Source organism: Adiantum capillus-veneris, chromosome 22 (assembly GCF_014529385.1).
Source record: "Adiantum capillus-veneris isolate H3 chromosome 22, ASM1452938v2, whole genome shotgun sequence".
In the NCBI taxonomy this organism is placed as follows: Eukaryota; Viridiplantae; Streptophyta; class Polypodiopsida; order Polypodiales; family Pteridaceae; genus Adiantum; species Adiantum capillus-veneris.
The window spans coordinates 143,526,551-143,546,700 of NC_140952.1; the positions used below are offsets into that span (position 1 = coordinate 143,526,551).

The window sequence follows — 20,150 nt, forward strand, 5'->3', positions numbered from 1 at the left end:
GCATACACTTCCTTGGCTTTTCACAAACGGGGCATTTTTCACAACACTGAAGGCAATCTCGCTTTAGCTTTTTAGAGCGAGGTTCTCTAGAGCATAAACACTATGGCATTTCTCCAATAAAATTATCTTCCAAACTTGGTTGAAGGAGTTGTGGCGGATGCCTTGCCCCTTGATATCCTGTGCAGACACGATAACGTTGGGCAGAAATCATTCCGAGCCCTTTCAGCATTGTCTGTAGTTGGTCCCAACATGCGGGGACTCTAATACCACCAAGGTCTCCTTCCCATGTAGATGGGAGCTGAATTAGCAGTCTCGCTAAACTTTGCTTGGCGCTTGGACAACTGACCCTTGATCCCCCAAAATCGCCGAACATCAAGCGAAGCATTTTATCTTGTACACCTATTGGTAATCGATGTTCATCCCATAGAGATTGTAGTTCCACTACTCTCTCAATGAGCTCCATGTACAAAATAGAGAAATCATCTTCTAGAACATCATTGGTGTCCATGGGAGCCTCATTTTGGCTTTGATCATCCACTTCTGCCTCAAATGACATGTGTTCACGGTCACTTGAGTCTTGCACATGATCGTAGGCGAAGTTCTCGCTTGATAGCCCATGTTCAGCTGAGCCAAACTTATTTTTTAAGCTATCATATTTTTTTAAGAGATCTTGATGACGATAATAGGTCGAAGCATGAACTTGTCGACCGCTCCGCAATACAGTGAGCAACGGCAAATAGTGTGTTTTTCACCCTTACTAACCCTTTCCACTCTATTAATTGGACCAATAGAGGGAGAAACTTGGGGTTCAAGAAGAGTTGACATAGTTGTAGGTGTAGATAGAGGTGTAACCAGAGCTGACGTGGAAGGGCAGTCTGACTCTAGATGCACCCTTCTCCTTTTACTTACTGATGGGTGGACTTTTCCCAGTGCATCTTGTTGATGGTGATGATAGAAAGTCCTCTTTGTTACAAAAGCACACCCATTTGATAAGTGTTTGCAAAGGTAATCGCACGAGCACTTCCAAGATAGACTTTGACTCATGACTAATAAACACTCTATATTTCAAAAAGAATTCTTACGTCAATACAGATTTGAGATCATCATTAAGAAAGAAAACAAAGCAAGAATAGAAGTTTTGATCTTTTTTTAATGAAAGAAGATGACACACTTTAAATAAGAACTTTCTTAATCACAAATTATAATCATAGCCTGGAGCATCTTCTACAACCAATGGAGGAAGAACACAACTCCAAATTTTCTTGTTGGGTATGAGGCTTAGTAAAAGCTTTAGCCTAGAGTGAATTACATCAATAGGCATACTTTGGAATCCTAGGGTAGAGATTTTGTAACCAGATACAAGCCCAAGACATGCTTTCAATGATAGCACACCCAATTTTACATGCCACCCTATAGAATCGTCTATAAAGATGGTTACTACACATGTGGGAGGCCCATCTTTGCCAAATAAATAATAGAAGGTCTCTGGCCAATGATCTATGTTGACTCCGTTTTCCTTCAAGCCATCAACAACGCTTTTCACGAGGTCAAAGCGAACCTTATAAGCGCTTGCTTTCATAACATTCCAAGGCAATTCTTGATCTTTTTCCATAACGACAATGTGATTACAAATACCTAATAAGTTTGAAGTGGTAATTATTAAAAAATCTCTCTCTCTCTCTCTCTCTCTCTCTCTCTCTCTCTCTCTCTCTCTAAATACACATCAAGTCTACGCACCCAATAATTAGATCTCTTTTTTACCCTAATTATTCAACAAATATAAGACATTTCTATAAATTCTCATCTATAGGTTTCCCCAAAGTTGTTCAAAGGTATAGTTTTTTAGAGCATTAAAAATAAACATTCGCGGTAAATCACAACATTTGCAAAAAAGATCAACCTCTTTGTCAATGCACTTGGGTTGAAATCCCCCACCCCACCCTAACCCTCCAGATCCCTTGACTCTTGACAAAGACGGCCTAAGTGCCATAAGCAGAAATGAAATATAATGCTTTACTTTATGTGGAAAAGCGACATAAGCTAAATGAAATGGTTTGAAATGAATTTTTACACCATGGTCTAGGAATTACTTTGATGGCATTACCGACCACCTGTGTGGTTTTTCCCTCCCCCCATTTCTTGATTTAGCCCCATTGTACATATGCTGGTTTTTTCATTGGGAGAGTCTCCCATCATGTTTGTTGTAGCCCGTGGTTGTAGCCCTATGGGCAATTTCAATATAATGCTTTACTTTATGTGGAAAAGCGACATAAGCTAAATGAAATGGTTTGAAATGAATTTTTACACCATGGTCTAGGGATTACTTTGATGGCATTACCGACCACCTGTGTGGCTTTTCCCTCCCCCCATTTCTTGATTTAGCCCCATTGTACATATGCTGGTTTTTTCATTGGGAGAGTCTCCCATCATGTTTGTTGTAGCCCTCTCTTAAAGAGGTGGTTGTAGCCCTATGGGCAGTTTCAATATAATGCTTTACTTTATGTGGAAAAGCGACATAAGCTAAATGAAATGGTTTGAAATGAATTTTTACACCATGGTCTAGGGATTACTTTGATGGCATTACCGACCACCTGTGTGGCTTTTCCCTCCCTCCATTTCTTGATTTAGCCCCATTGTACATATGCTGGTTTTTTCATTGGGAGAGTCTACCATCATGTTTATTGTAGCCCTCTCTTAAAGAGGTGGTTGTAGCCCTATGGGTGGGCAGTTTCAGTGACTAATAGAAGGATCTTTTTCTAGAAAAAAAAAAGCTTTGAAATGAAATGCTTTGAAATGAAAAGCTTTACTTGTTGATAATCGAATATATTAGACCACTGTAGGCACTGCTCGAAAATCCTTGAAGAGGAGGTTCGAGAGATCAATGTCTCAAACTGATGTCGTCGCAAAGGAACGGGGGACCGCGGCTCTTTCCGCGACTGCTTTCTTGCATTAACGTCTGTCACACAGAAGAAAGGAAAGCCTAGCTCAGTTATATTATTCGAGAGTATTGCAAGAGTCACCCCTTAATTTGTTGTTCTTATATATTATTCAAGCTATCACGTGCTTATAATAGCGCTGGCCAGGTCGACGTGGCAGCTGAAGCGGCAGTGGCAGCGGCGCAGTACTGCAACAGGCCGAGCTTAATCAATACCCTAGCTTCAGCGGCGCCAGTCAGGACGATGTACGTCAGGACACACAAAGCTCCACCGCAGGAGTGTGCCGAGATGGGGATGAAGGGGTGAGAGCTCGAAGGTGGCTACATGATTACCAGCAGTGGGCCAGAGCGCAGCACGCAGCAGTAGAGCAGGGGAATGAATGCGATATTTAGTAGGCTAGAGGGCGAGCTCGATGGGCGCCAAGGCTAGAGGGCGAGCTCGTCAATGGGTACGCGCCATGGCTGAGTTTAGCAAGGCATAATTTTTTGCCTACAGCTGGAGATAGGATAGAGAGTTAAGTGAAATGAAATGAAATGAAATGTCATATTAAACGACCTATGACATTAACCTTTGAGAACACCTCTTAGAAAATCCACGTAAAAAAAAAAACTAGGTTGCAACTTGCTTACTAGTGTGCCATAGTTTCTATGGGTATTTATCTGTCGCGTATGGCATTAAGGTTCTCATTCATTGTTTTTATGGATTATCATACTTGGATACACATGTTAAGGAGTGTATATACTGTTGGCAGTTATATAGGGATCTAAATCACTTATGTCCCTTGTGTAAACTTTGGAAAATCGTCGTAGTTAAACTTTTAGTTATTCTTCATTAATCATTATTTACGCAAAAATTAGAAGGGCTACTCAAAGATTTTTCAATATTCTATTCTTCTTTCGAAGGGTAAAAATATGTTTGCCCTTCACTGAAGAGCAAAAGTGCCTCCGAAGGGCATCGAAGCCTTCAAAAATTAGGCTTGAATCCAATGTTTGGGTACAAAAATAAAATGAAGGAAAGAGAAAAGACTAAAATTATCACACTAAAATCATCATCATGCTCGTCAATGTCCGAGGATGCCCCACTTCGGGCGTTGTCTGAGGAGGAAGTTTTGCATCGGTCATTGAAGAGCTTCATGAATCTCATCCTCTGTAAATAGTCGTACTAGGTGTCCCCCATAACGTGCTATAATAGTATTGATCCTCTAATGGAGCCTCCATGAGGCATGCTCATCTGGCTATTGAGTATCTCTGATCCTGCTATCTCATAACTCTAGCCAACGCTCCAATTCCCTCTCTGAGTAGACAGGAAAGCGTCCTCGTATCTCACAATATATCGGACAATGACAAATGTGATGTAATTATGTATACATTTAGGAAGCCTCCCTAGAACCTTGTCCCCAATCAAAGAGCATGAAATTAAGCATACATATCTACTATGGCAATGCTCAATAAACAAACCTTTCCTTAGAATCTCGAATTATGGATTTCTTTTCTTGCTCACAATTGCCTCTAATTGGATGTAGTGATGTATGTCAATTGCCTCACATTGCAGCTTCTCACACTATGTCCAACTTATCACGTTCAATTGGCCCAAAATTATCATATTGAGTGCCATTGGACCCAACGTCCTCCTTGGATATTAAAATCATTTGTATATATATATATATATATATATATATATATATATATATATATATATATATATATATATATATATATATATATATATATATATATATAAGCTTTTTGCTATCAACCCATCACCGCCGACCAATTGCACTATAGCCTCCCTTCCATGTTCACATATGAGGAGATGAGGACTCTATTGAAATCATAGGATTTGCTCACAAGTTTTCTATCTAGAATGTCGTCTTTTGGACAAGATGCATTGTAGGATAGCCTCTGAAGGGGCTAGAAGGAAGGTGTATAGTGTCTGTCATTTATGTAAATAAATGTAGCAAGGCAATGGGATACAAGCTAATCTTAACAAGCAATCTCAGTTGTGGTCTCTTCCAATGTTGGATGTGGTCTCTTGGAATATTTGATTACAAGATTTGACCAAAAGGGGAAATTATGTTGTTACATGGTCACATGCTAATTACTATATGTTGATTGGAATGCTGACTAAACCAGAGATGTGACACCATACGTTAACCCTTTTCTTAATACCTTGGACTCAAAAAATGCTAGCAAGCTTTTGGTCCACGATTGATGTCCGATAATATTTGCTAGACAACCCAAACATGGAGGGGAATAGAATGATGAGGTCTTGAAAGTCTATTCTAGTATATCACTAAAATCCTCTACTAAGAAGAAGGATTTGTACAAAGTTAGTAGGATACACTAATAAAATTAGTGGGTTACTGAATCACGACACATATTGAACATCCTCGGGGCCAATATGTATGCAAAGTGACAGTTGCTTGCCAGAGTAGGACACATACTTGACCATCATTGGTGAATTTGTACCCAATTAAATGATGTTTATTGTCATAATAATCAATATCTAATTCTCCTAAATGATTTTCTCATGTTAAACTGATCATTTAATATGGGGAAGTGAGAAGGGAGAAAAAGCTAGAATATTGGTTAAGCTAGCAGACCGGCCACGATAGGGATCCAAAGGAGGGTAAATAGGGATCCAAAAGGAGGGACCGTCTGCAAAGGAGCAATGTACACCAATGGGCTTAAAAGACCCTAAGGTTCAACCCATTAAGACTTCCAAAATGCTAAGGTTCCAAAATTCAAAGGTTATGTCCGAAGGTCAAAAGCCTAGGGAAATTGGATGCTTTGTGTGTGTCCCAAAAGTCTTCAACCATCCCTACATAGGAGGGGGGCGAGCCCTAGAAGTAGGAGATGAGAGAGAAACTGTCACACACATACACACAAGCTCCCTTTACACAAAGGGAATGAGGGACACATGTCAGCTCCCTAGCCCAGATGTCCACAAGGTGTACTTAGTTTCTATTGGATGGCCTTGGAGGTGGACCAATGAGAATTAAACTAGAGTAAATCTAGTTTAATTAATTTAAAAACGCTAATTAAAAGAACCAATAACAATTAAGCTGTCTAGAAGACTATTGGACAGTCTCCCAAGGGGTCCAATGAGCATTCAACATCCCAATGGCTTGCTTGATTCCAGGAGACAAAGGGGTCCAATGAGAGTTTAGTTGAATTAAGTAATTACCTAAAGCTCTCACAAAAGGGGAAAGGGGAACACATGTCAGAAGACTATCACTTATGCTGCTTAATTTTCATTGGCTAGGCCTGGGGAGGTCCAATGAGGTGGAAGAATGAGCAAATAGCAAGAGGGGTCGATCAAGAGATAGAGGGGACTGATTTTTGGAAGTCATTATCACACACACACACTCACACAATCTCACGTGTGAAGCAAAGAAGGCTCTCTCTCCTTCTAAGCTTGTGAGAAGGGAGGCCTAAACCAACAACTCTTGGCTTTGTGATGCAAATCCAACCAAGTGCCAAGCTTCAATGCATGCTCATCTCCTCTACCATGCTAATTAATAAGCTAAGCTATGCTAATATGAGTGATTATGTGAGGAGATATACATCTTTCTCGTAAGAATACTCCTTCTTCCTCTCAATCTACTCTCATACCCCGCTAGCTCTCACCATCTTTGAAGGTGTGTGAGGTCTTGGGTCTGAGACCGTGAGGCAATTGATGTTGTGTTTGATAAGTGTTTTTCTTAGTGCATGAAGTTTCCATCTTCATTGCACTAGCTAGTATTGAAGGAACACAAAGAATTGTATTGTAAAATGTCTCTCTTGATGGGAGAAACCATAATACAAAGGCTTTTGGAGGGAGGACCGGCTCCATGCAAATCCGGTCCTCAACTGTTGTCAATTGCTTAATTTCTCTCTCTTTTGAAGTATTGTTCATGCTATCTAACTAGGTGTTATACTTTTTGTTGTTCTCTCCACTCAAGCACTCTTGTTATTCTCATTAGGAAGCTATTCTAATGAAATGCTCACTACGTTCATGCTATTTTCCGCTACACACAAGTTATTAGACAATTAAATGTTACATTGACTTATCAAAGCACAAAAGTTGCTCATTAGATTTTAGTTTCATTTGCCATCCTCGTGTACTACATCTTGATTCGAGATGTCATCTCTTGGCAACATTTTGAACGCATATGCACTATGTAAGAGGTTGACATAGCCAAATTATACATGGTGAGATGAAGAATCAACACACCAAGTTCTTGATGTGTGTTATGCCTTAAAGGGCATCTCTTGGATTGTTCATATGTTTGAAAGTGTCTCAATTGTTGTCTCTTGGACTATGGTTACCTTTGAGAGCACAACAGGTTGTTGATGAAATTCCAATCCCAAAGGTCATCTCTTGCCATGTATGCAAATGTTGTTTACTTTTGAGATTCCAAAAAGTTGTTAATTGGTTGAGAAAGATGTATATTTCAAGCACTTATTGGTCAATATGTATGCCTAGTGCGATGCCCTTCTAAGAAGGACATGTCCAACATAGACAATGAAGCTTTTGGTAGTTTTTGTTAGATACAAAGCGAGGGTGTCTCATCAGATTCAAGCATCTTGGCTTGCATATTCAAGGGCAGTGGCATTATGCAAAAAGCTCATATGGTGAATATATACAATGTGAAATTATTAGTCGAGGATGATCCAAAAAAAACGATACGCTTGGCAATCTTCTGTTGAAACATATGACAATAGTATGGTATTTGCAAAAGCACGAAAAGTGCTTAGCTACCTTCCTATTCAAAATTGATTACATAATATGTCCAAGTGGCGAAGGACAAAGAAGATCTAGGTTGTTTTTCTCGGATGCAAAGAGAGGACCTCTTAGTAGATTCAACATCTTGACTTGCATCTTCAAATTAGGGAAGTGCCATTATGCGAAAAGATGATATGGTGAACATATGCAGGGCGAAATTATTAGTCGAGGACGAATCACGATCCAAAAAAATAGAGGAGAGAGGGACGGCACCACATTTGCAAACTCTAAAGGTGTGTTAAGTGGTCACACGAGATGAGTTTATATAGAGGGGAGCAGGGGGCTATATATAGAGATACGATATATAGCACAACATGCACTCCAACCCTTACTCCCTACTTGAAACATCTTCCAAAAAATTAAAGCCGCCCCTCTTTGAGTCACTTTATCCCAATCCACTTGTGATAAGTCCTCCTATGGTACACTCTACACTGTCTTATGACCAAACTCCAAAATAAACTAAGTAAAAAATGCACCAAACTTTAGAGGAAGCTTAGCCACCATTTCCGTACTTGAGAAATTCTAAACTACCCTCATGAGACGCTTCATGTGGAAACACATTGGATATACTCGATACATGCTCTCTCTTGACCACTTATTTGCTTTATATTTTTTCGAGATTGGGGAGACCTAATGCCAAAATTAACACAATATCTCAAAACTTCACCAAGCATCAAGTAGAGATGGAATTTATAAGCCTTAATATGGACATTTGACATTTACAGTTTTTAATCTATTGCCTCTTGTAGTAGGGAACACATTCTCCCGTTGAACTAGATATATATGCAATGAGTTTCAAGGAGTGTAGCACCATTTGCAGTACTTGTATCACCTCTAAGCTACACTAATAAGTATTTTCATAATCAGACCATAAAAAAGTAAGAGATGGCGCCACAATCTCTCCTTTGAAAGTAGACACAGTAAATAGGTCTTGCACAACTTTCCTTGGAAAAATCTCACCATACAATATACCTTCTAAAAAAAACAAAAGCAACTCTAAGATATGAGAAAATGATATAGACAAGTGCCCAAACTTAGGTTCTTTGCAAAAATGAAATACAAGAAAAAATAAAAACATCAAAAAATAACTTAATAAAACATAGTATAAGTACCATAGTACATACATATATTAAAAAAATACGTAATATGATTAGTGCTTAGTATAAAATAATCACTATATTGCGATGTGGAAAGGCATGCTTAGTAAGTATATATATGGGTTGGACCTAAAATTTGTTACTTGTAACTAGTGACTACTTGTAACTAGTGACTACATAATTACTATATAGTAATTGCATTGAATTTAGGATTTGCTACTTCTAACTAGCAAGTCAACATAGTTACTATATAGTAATTGTGTGGAATTGGGATTTACTACTTCCAACTAGCAATTACACATAGTTGCTATATAGTAATTGCATTAGTCCAAGGATTTACTACTTCTATGTAGCAACTCCACTTAGTACTATATAGGAAATCTAGAGCTACTTGAAAGTTGTTAGTTCCATCCAGCAATTATAGACCTATCATATAGGAACTTAAGAATTCTCTAGTTCAATCTAACAAAAAGCTCCTTACTTCCTACTTAGATCTAGGAAGTACATGGAACCCAAAACTAATTTCTATATGGTAACATGTCAAAAGCTCCTTGTGGGTGGTTGCGAGAGAGAGATACGACCATTTGCACCACAAGGAGAGGTGGGTAATTCAGTAGCCTGCAGCAGCATACACATAATCAAGAGAGGATCTAATTACTTAACATACATGCAAAGCGGGTAGAATGGTGGGTGGAATAGTACTCTGTGCAGTCACCAAATTGAGCGACCAAGGTTGTGGCCCTGTACTGATTATACGCAAAACGAGGCTTCATGTATCATAGGGCGCTGCTCCGGTGACAAGGTTGAGGGATCAGAGGGCAGATAGTGTTGTTTGAATGGTGATGTTGCACTACAACAAATGGTGAGGATCAAAGCAATGGATGGAGGACGCCAGGCGCTTAGGCGGAGAATGGGTTGGGCAGCTCATGTCAGTGGATGGCTGACCAAGTTATGGCTGACCAAGTTAATACAGAGCCGGTTGGGGCTGTTGGTGACAGCAAGGCAGAAATGGACTGCTTGTGATAATAGGCAGCTCCGCCAGACACCACTGCCAGCTAGACTAGAAGTAGGAGGTGGGATATACTACAAGAAGGAAGCTCAGTCAATATGTGGGCTGCAGCTAGAGCTTACGCGGTGTCGGCTACAGGCAAAACCCTTATCACTGCCACCTCATGTTGGACGTTTATTTGTTGTGTCCAATATTATTGTTGCTAAAAATCACTAACTACCATCCGGCGCATTAAAAGTGCTGATTGAAGCTCCTTTCATCAGTTGACACTCAGTGCCATGATCAGTCTTGCCGCTCATAACCATGTTGCTCCTAGGCATGCATGTTAGAACAATACTGCAGCGTGTGCCATCTTTCATCGAGCACATGATACTTCAGTGCCAACCTATTGAGAAATCGTCTCCTGGTCCTATTAGCCTATTGCTTACATAGTTGTTTGCGCTGCTTCCTTAGTCGTCTCTTGCAAAATTTGATGATGTTTCCTACCACTACGTGCGATATAAATTGAATCAACACCAAGCACTTCTAGCTTGCGTTTCGAAACGCTGTCAGCCAAGGCTTGGTGAAGGATTTTCTTGGTGCAAACACTTGAAGAAACTAGAGAGCTTCGTTAGCCGCATTTGTATTGAATTGAAGTGAGTCCGAGCTCTCTCTCTCTCTCTCTCTCTCTCTCTCTCTCTCTCTCCCTCCCCCCTAATGTCACACTGTTATGTGTATTACAAGAGGCATCTGATAATATCCAAAAAAAAATCGTATACTTTTCATTAGCTCCTCTGTCTACTTTAAAAGTCCTACTTTACTAAGGAAATCCACCATAGAATTATAGTGGCGTAAGATACGTTCTAAGTTATGGTCCTATCGTATGGACTTGAAATGTCATCATGCTTCCTCAACCTCGCCTACATGACTACATACATATAGATCAAAACACCATCAAACATGGTATCTTGCTCCTATAGCCCCTGGCTAGCAATCTTATCGTGAATTAAGAAATCATACATGTAAAGGTCTTGCGTAGGGCCACAAGCCTTCGAGGTGGATCATAGGTGATTGCAATTAGAGAGAGGCGTTCCCTTCATATCTGGTAAAATCAGCTCAGAGCTAGGCTTGCCACAACCATGCTGAGTATATATTGTAATTAGTATGGTCTAAAAAGCATAACCCATTGCCTTTAACCCCTCATCACACCCCGCTTGTCTATGGATGACTTGTGTTTTGAATATTGCTTGTTCTCTAGATTTTACTAACTAAAAATTGAGAAAACAAATTGTGTTTGAAGATGTCATATAAGGCCACAAGCTTTCAAGGTGGAAGCGTACATGATTGAAATTAGAGACAAGCCTTTCCTTTTCACATCTAGTAAAAACAACCCAAAGCTTTCTTGCCACAAGCAGATTGGATATATCTTGGAATCAATCGAGTTAGAAAAGAAAAACCCATTTCTTTTAACTCCTCATCATGCTCTGCTTGTTTATGCTTGACTTGTGTTCCAAATATTGCTTGTTGCCTAGATTTTGTTAGTCAAAAACTGAGAAAATGAATTGTGTTTGAAGATCTCATATAAGGCCACAAGCCTTCGAGGGGTTAAATTTTTTTAGAGAAAACACACACACACAGAGAGAGAGAGAGAGAGAGAGAGAGAGAGAGAGAGAGAGAGAGAGAGAGAGAGAGAGAGAGAGAGAGAGAGATTTTTCATCAAAGCATGTTAGATTTTTTAACCTGAAAGCGTGTTTGGGATACCAATCGTCGTGGTTCAGAGGTGCACCTCATAAAAATCGGATACTGATCGTAGTGTTTCAGAGGGGTACCTCGCAGAAAACCACAAGGAGGGTTAGAGTCTTGTCAACCTCAATGTTTACGATCATAAAAGATGTCAATGTTATTAATTGTTTGTTGTTCCATTTTTATGTTTCAAAGAAAAGAAAACATGCAAGTCTCCTTGCATGGAGGAGTTTGCACAGTCCTCCCCAATTTTTATAATACGAGGGAACATGCCATTCTCACAACAGCGTGCAATTCTCAGTGCGTTCATTAACTACGTTCTCAGTGCCAAGAGTAAAAAAATGATACTGCTTACTCACCGCACGATTGAATGTCTATCATCGATGCACTTCCTTACATCAACAATGTTGGACATCTTCTGCACTTAACCTACTACAAGAGATGACATCCCAGGGAGGATGTCCTTCAAGAAGTTTTTTTGCTATTGTGAGGACACCAGATTTGGTATACATATTGATCAAACCACTGCCAAGCATGACATAGTACTCCCAACAACCCCTGACTAGCAATCACATCATGAATTCTAATACCCATATGAAAGTCTTCCATAAAGCCACAAGCCTTCAACGTGCAAGCATAGGTGAATGTATTTGGCCGGGAAAGAGGTTCCGAAAAAACAACCAAGAGATTTCTTGCGATAGGCATATTAGCACCCAATACGTTGTAGGTGATGACATTCCAGAGAGAATGTCAATCAAGAATTTTGCATCTTTTTATGCTTTCGTGATAGTACTACACATATCAACCAAGCATGGCCAAGCATGACATCCTTCACGACGGCGCCGTACCAGGTATCTTCTCATTGATTTTGTCGTAACTTCTCATTGATTTTGTCACCCATGTCAATGGCTTGCATAAGGACATTGGCCTTCAAGATGCAAGCATAGATAATGCATTTGGAGAAAAGACTTCCGTTTGCATCTACTTCCTGAGCTACCCTAGCACAATGAAGTTGGGCATATCCAGCAATCAATGCGTTTGAGGTGATGACATTCCGCAGGGAAAGCCCATCAAGACTTTTTTTGTCTTTCATGAGAGAACCACATTTGACATACAAGTAGACCAAAGCACAGCCAAGTACAATATTTTTTCACCACCAATCTGCTATCAACAATCTCAATGTGAGAAACCCTCTCTTTGCATTTGTTTAAAGCAACCTAGGGCCATAAGAGCACTCCAAGAGACTTTGTATGGCGAGCATCTCTCACTTCGCCTTTCGTAAAAGAAGTCAACCAAAGCGCCACCAAGCATGTCATTTTGCATATGGAAACATGACTTCCCTTTGCATCCAATGTGCATCTTTGCCACAATCGTGTTGGGCATATCACACAAGAGCGCCATATTTGGCATACATACCAACAAAGGCGTTGCCAGGCGCAACAATTTTCTACAGCAACCCATGACCAACAACATCAGAGTAAAATTTTAAGCCCATATCGGCATCTTGCATACACACACATGGATTCAAGATGCACGCATATGTGATTGCTTCTGGAGAGAGGCCCTCGCTTCGGATCCATTGAAAACAGCCAAGAGATTTCTGGCCAAGCTCCTGATGCGCTTATCCCGCAATCAATGCACTGGGGCAATAAGCTCATCAAGCTCATTTTGTGCTTTCTAAAGTGCACCACATTCACGTATCGACCAAGGCATTCCCAAGCACGACAAGTTTTATAAACAACCCTTGTTAAAGTGTCCCACATTTGTCATACATATTGACCAAGGCAGTGCCAAGCACGTCATCTCTTTTCGAGAGCAATTTGCATAGAGTGACATGCCTACAAGATGCACACGTAGGTGATAGCGTCTGGACAAAGGCCTTTGCTTTGCACATGCTTAAAATAGTCCAGATCTTGCTGGCCCGGTCGTTGTTGGGCATATCCTGCAATCAGTGAGTTCCAAAAGACGATATCCCGCACAGGAGCACCACATCTGGCATACATATCGATCAAGGCATTGCCAAGCATGGCAGTTTTTTGCAACGGCCTCTTACTAACAATATCAGAGTGAACTTTTAAGCCCAAACCAGCGTCTTGTGTGCTTTCAAGATGCACGCTTATGTGGTTGCATCTGGAGGGAGGCCTTCTCTTTGCACCTGCTGAAAACAGTCCAGAGCTTGCTGGCTCGGCCATTGTTGGGCATATCCCTCAATCAGTGCATTCCAAGAGACGACATTCCAGACAAGAAGCTTCTCAAGTAGTTTTCGTGCTTTCTCAAGCCGTATTTGAAGTGCCCCATAGTTGGCGTATATTCTCGCAATCAATGCACTGCAGGAGACGACATTCGAGAGTAGAAGCTCTGCAAGCACGTTTTGTGCTTTCTGAAGTGCGCTATATTCAGAATACGTATCAGCCAACGCATTGCCAAGCACTACAAATTTTTGAAAAAGTCCTAGCTGAAGTGTCCCACATTTTGCATACGTATCAACGAAGGCGGTGCCAAGCACGCCATCTCTTTTACAAAGCATCTTGCATCGAGCCACATGCCTCCGAGATGCATACGTAGGTGATAGCATCTGGAGAAAGGCCCTCGCTTCGCACGTGTTCAAAACAATGCATAGCTTCCTGGCCTGGCTGTTGTCGGGCATATCCTGCGATTAGTGCATTCCAAAAGACAACATCCCGCACAGGAGCACCACATTTGGCGTACATATCAACCAACCAAGGCATTGGTAGGCCCAGCAAGTTTCTGCCACTAACAATATCAAAGCGAAATTTTAAGCCCATATCGGCATCTTGCGTATACACACATGGCTTCAAGATGCACGCATATGTGATTGCTTCTGGAGAGAGGCCCTTGCTTCGGATCCATTGAAAACAGCCAAAGAGATTTTTGGCCCAGCTCCTGATGCGCATATCCCACAATCAATGCACTGGGGCGATAAGCTCCTAAGCTCATTTTGTGCTTTCTGAAGTGTACCACACTCAGGTATCGACCAAGGCATTTCCAAGCACGACAAGTTTTATAAACAACCCTTGCTGAAGTGTCCCACATTTGCCATACATATTGACCAAGGCAGTGCCAAGCACGCCATATCTTTTCGAGAGCAGATTGCATAGAGTGACATGCCTGCAATATGCACACATAGGTGACAGCGTCTGGACAAAGGCCTTTGCTTTGCACATGCTGAAAACAGTCCAGAGCTTGCTGGCCCGGCCGTTGTTGGACATATCCTATAGTCAGCGCGTTGCAAAAGACGATATCCCGCACAGGAGCACCACATCTGGCATACATATCGACCAAGGCATTGCCAAGCATGGCAGTTTTTTGCAACGGCCTTTTACTAACAATATCAGAGTGAACTTTTAAGTCCAAACCAGCGTCTTGTGTGCTTTCAAGATGCACACTTATGTGGTTGCATCTAGAGGGAGGCCTTCTCTTTGCACCTGCTAAAAACAATCCAGAGCTTGCTGGCTCGACCGTTGTTGGGCATATCCCTCAATCAGTGCATTCCAAGAGACGACATTCCGGACAGGAAGCTTCTCAAGTAGTTTTCGTGCTTTCTCAAGCCGTATCTGAAGTGCCCCATAGTTGGCGTATATTCCCGCAATCAATGCACTGCAGGAGACGGCATTCGGGAGTAGAAGCTCTGCAAGCACGTTTTGTGCTTTCTGAAGTGCACTACATTCAGCATACGTATCAACCAAGGCATTGCCAAGCACTACAACTTTTTGAAAAAGCCCTAGCTGAAGTGTCCCACATTTTGCGTACGTATCAACAAAGGCGTTGCCAAGCACGCCATCTCTTTTATAGAGCATCTTGCATCTAGCCACATGCCTGCAAGGTGCATACGTAGGTGATAGCATCTGGAGAAAGGCCCTCGCTTCGCACCTGTTCAAAACAATGCATAGCTTCCTGGCCCGGCTGTTGTCGGCAGGCATATCCTGCGATTAGTGCATTCCAAAAGATGACATCCCGCACATGAGCACCACATTTGGCGTACATATCAACCAAGGCATTGGCATGCCCAATAGGTTTCTATCACTAACAATATCAAAGCAAAATTTTAAGCCCATATCGACATCTTGCGTACACACACATGGCTTCAAGATGCACGCATATGTGATTGCTTCTGGAGAGAGGCCCTCGCTTCCGATCCATTGAAAGCAGCCAAGAGATTTCTGGCCCAGCTCCTGATGCGCTTATCCCGTAATCAATGCACTGGGGCAATAAGCTCCTCAAGCTGATTTTGTGCTTTTTGAAGTGCACCACACTCACGTATCGACCAAGGCATTCCCAAGCACGACAAGTTTTATAAACAACCCTTGCTGAAGTGTCCCACATTTGCCATACATATTGACCAAGGCAGTGCCAAGCACGCCATCTCTTTTCGAGAGTAGTTTGCATAGAGTGACATGCCTACAAGATGCACACATAGGTGAAAGCGTCTGGACAAAGGCCTTTGCTTTGCACATGCTGAAAACACCCCAAAGCTTGCTGGCCTAGCCGTTGTTGGGCATATCCTGCACTAGGTGAGTTCCAAAAGACTATATCCCACACAGGAGCACCACATCTGGCATACATATCGACCAAGGCATTGCCAAGCATGGCAGTTTTTTGCAACGGCCTCTTACTAACAATATCAAAGTGAACTTTTAAGCCCAAACCAGCGTCTTGTGTGCTTTCAAGATGCACGCTTATGTGGTTGCATCTAGAGGGAGGCCTTCTCTTTGAACCTGCTGAAAACAGTCCAGAGCTTGCTGGCTCGGCCGTTGTTGGGCATATCCCTCAATCAATGCATTCCAAGAGACGACATTCCGAACAAGAAGCTTCTCAAGTAGTTTTCGTGCTTTCTCAAGCCGAATCTGAAGTGCCCCATAGTTGGCGTATATTCCCGCAATCAATGCACTGCAAGGGATGGCATTCGGGAGTAGAAGCTTTGCAAGCATGTTTTGTGCTTTCTGAAGTGCACTACATTCAGCATACGTATCAACCAAGGCATTGCCAAGCACTACAACTTTTTGAAAAAGCCCTAGCTCAAGTGTCCCACATTTTGCGTACGTATCAACGAAGGCGGTGCCAAGCATGCCATCTCTTTTACAAAGCATTTTGCATCGAGCCACATGCCTGCAAGATGCATACGTAGGTGATAGCATCTGGAGAAAGGCCCTCGCTTCACACCTGTTCAAAACAATGCATAGCTTCCTGGCCCGGCTATTGTTAGCGATGGGGTTTTGATGGGTAGTTTTTTTTTAGATCAACGCTGGAGCCACGTGGGCTAATGACAGGTGAGGGATTGAAAATTGCCCACTACGCTAACGAAGTAATGACAATGCAAACTATAAAATATTGAGCATTATTAAACAATGCCTTTTCTACTTGTGTTTCAAAACGATTTGTGAAAAGGCCTTGTTGAGGATGAAAATTCCAAGGTTATCCTTTTTTTTTTTTTGGCAAAACTCACAAATGTGAGTATATTGTATATTAACAACCCAAAAGAATTACAAATACTAGTCATGCTCATGATGAGCCATGATGTCTTCCAGCACACAAAAGTGGGACAAAAGTACATCGGCTAAAAGAGGAACCACCCCACGACAATGGTGATAGACCTGTCTGGTTCAGAAAAAGATCGTTACCCACATAGCTCCGACAATGCTGCAGTCACCACCTTGTCCCACTCTTCACAGTTCCTCCTTTTCCCAATAGCAACAATCACTGCTTTGCTTTCTTGAATAATCTCCATAAACCTTGTTGTTTCCATGTTGTTCTCAAAGAGTCGGTCGTTCCTTGCCTTCCAAACATGTTTGAAGTAATAGTATGTGCTGGCAATTTGTGTATTGATGAGAAGTGGGTGGCTCATGCCCCCCCCCCCCAAGAAAAAGATCATCCTTGAAGAACCCAATCTTCCATGTCTTTTGGATCCACTTACAAAATCTTCCCTACAAGGCCACATACCCCCATGTAGTCCTTGAACAGGTGGGGGATGTTCTCACTTGCAGATCTACATTGTGGGCATATATCTGGCCCAATGCCTCTAGCTAGGACCTTCACCCTAGTCGACAAGGCCCCCCAGATCACTTTCCAAATAAATTAAGACCTTCATCCTAAGTGGTTCAAACTCAGAAAGCGTGTAGGAGATCCATACTATTGAGGGGGTGGGTATGGCTACCCTCACATACCCTGTGGTGGCTGACGAGCACAGACAGTAATTGCTCATGCATTAAGCCTTGCGAGCATGATTTCCACCCCCATCCTCCTATGGCGAGTGGCCAACCAGCTCACTCACCAACCAACCTCGATTGCACCTACGACTTCATGGGCGCCCTATTTCTCTCTCGCTCTCTCTCTCTCTCTCTCTCTCTCTCTCTCTCTCTCTCTCTCGTCTTCAACAACCGCGTCCACTCTTTTTATTTTTGTGCCTCATTATGCATCCCAACCTCTCGTCCCGTTCACTACCACTGCATCTGCCATAGGGTTCTCCTTCTCTCTCTTGCATGGGGTGGTCGATCGGCATGCAAAAGCCTATTCACTGGCTACCACCCACTACCCTACGATGCTAATCTCTTTCCTTCTCTCTCACAGCACCATCACCTTCTATATCTCCATAGCATTCCAACAAGCCATGCAGTTTAGTAGTCCCCATGCAGTGGTGTCGCAGGCCTTATGTGCCTCAGGTCCGGATTAGGAGCTTGGGACTACAGACCCGTAGTACTCTGTGTGTGTGTGTGTGTGTGTGTGTATGCCGGACACAGCAGTGGCGTCCCCCCGCAGGCATGCAGCCCTCTCTCTCTCTCTCTCTCTCTCTCTCTCTCTCTCTCTCTTCCTTCTTACTTCCCTGTGTCCTACAGCAGTAGCAAAAACCTCCGTCTCCTCACCTCTTCACTCGGCTCAAGTTGGCCGGCTACCTCCTCCACTATCACACGCCACCCTCTTGCCTCCACCATGCCTAGACAAATGCGTCATTTGGCTGCTGCGAGTCTACCCTACCTTTCACTTCTTTCACAAAACCAATTGCAGTTGGCGCAGATGAGCTTCACCACGATGGGCTTGCGAGCTATTATCACGGCATCAATATTAGGCAACGAGTAATAACAACACACCTTGAGCAGTAGACATGAAGCCGTCCCGCCCACTCTCAAGAATGGAGGGACTTTCTACTGACAACACAACCATAAACTCTGAAGTTCTGCCTAGGGAAGAATCGACACAGGAATTGCCTAGATTGAAGGGTGGCCCCTTGAAAGAATTCTACATTCTAGTGGGAATGAGATAGCTATTTCTGCTGGTGCTGCCAATGACAATGCTAAGTGTAACATTTAATGGCCTAATAACTTGTGTGTAGCGGAAAATAGCATGCACATAGTGAGCATTTTATTAGAATAGATTCCTAATGAGATTAACAAGAGTGCTTGGGTGGAGTGAGCAACAAAAAGCATAACACCTAGCTAGATAGCATGAACAATACCTCAAAAGAGAGAGAAATTAAGCAATTGACAACAGTTGAGGACCGGATTTGCACGGAGCCGGTCCCCCCATTGAAATGCTTTGTATTATGGTTTCTCCCATTAAGAGAGACATTTTACAATACAATTCTTTGTGTTCCTTCAATACTAGCTAGTGCAATGAAGATGGAAACTTCATGCACTAAGCAAAACACTTATCAAACGCAACATCAATTCCCTCACGGTCTCACACCCAAGACCTCACACACCTTCGAAGATGGTGAGAGCTAGCAGGTATGAGAGTAGATTGAGAGGAAGAAGGAGTATTCTTACGAGAAAGATGTACATCTCCTCACATAATCACTCATATTAGCATAGCTTAGCTTAGTAATTAGAATGGTAGAGGAGATGAGCATGCATTGAAGCTTGGCTCTTGGTTGGATTTGCATCACAAAGCCAAGAGTTGTTGATGTAGGCCTCCCTTCTCACCAGTTTGGAGTAGGTGGTAAGCTTTCCATTAAAGCTTGAGAAGGATAGAGAGTCTTCTTTGCTTCACACATGAGATTGTTTGAGTGTGTGTGTGTGTGTGTGTGTGTGTTAATGGCTTCCAAAAATCAGTCCCCTCTCTCTCTTGGTCGACCCCCCTTGCTAATTGCTCATGCTACAGCCCTATTGGACCTCCCAGGCCTTAGCTGATAGAAATTAAGCAACATAAGTGATAGCCTTCTGCCATGTGTCCCCCTTTCCCCTTTTGTGAGAGCTTTAGGTAATTAATAAATGCCTGATTCCTTGCCAATAGGAATCAGGCAAGCCAATGGGCTGTTGAATGCTCATTGGTCCTCTTGGGAGACTCTCTAATAGTCTTCTAGAGAGCTTAATTCTTATTGGTTCTTTTATATAAGTGTTTTTAAATTAATTAAACTAGATTTACTCAAGCCTAATTCTCATTGGTCCAACTCCAAGGACATCCAATAGGATTTGAGTACACCTTGTGGGCATCTGGGCTAGGGAGCTAACATGTGTCCCTCTTTTCCCTTGTGTACAAATGAAGCTTGTGAGTGTGTGTATGAGTTTCTCTCTCATCCCCTACCTGCAAGGCTTGGCCCCTCCTATGTACATTAGGAAAAATATGGACTCTCCTAGGGCCCTTTTGATTAGGGAAGGGTTAGTGGAG

At 42.2% G+C, this 20,150-nt stretch overlaps 1 protein-coding gene across 1 annotated transcript; it reads right to left on the reverse strand.

Moving 5' to 3' along the window:
* Window positions 1–12,915: 12,915 nt before the first annotated feature.
* On the reverse strand, window positions 12,916–14,317 carry LOC147430364 (putative pentatricopeptide repeat-containing protein At3g13770, mitochondrial). Its single transcript, XM_086495127.1, has 3 exons — window positions 14,074–14,317; window positions 13,774–13,961; window positions 12,916–12,978 (listed from the first exon to the last, which is right to left on the reverse strand). Exons 1-3 carry the CDS (start codon window positions 14,315–14,317, stop codon window positions 12,916–12,918), a joined length of 495 nt encoding a protein of 164 aa, XP_086351253.1.
* Window positions 14,318–20,150: the final 5,833 nt, after the last annotated feature.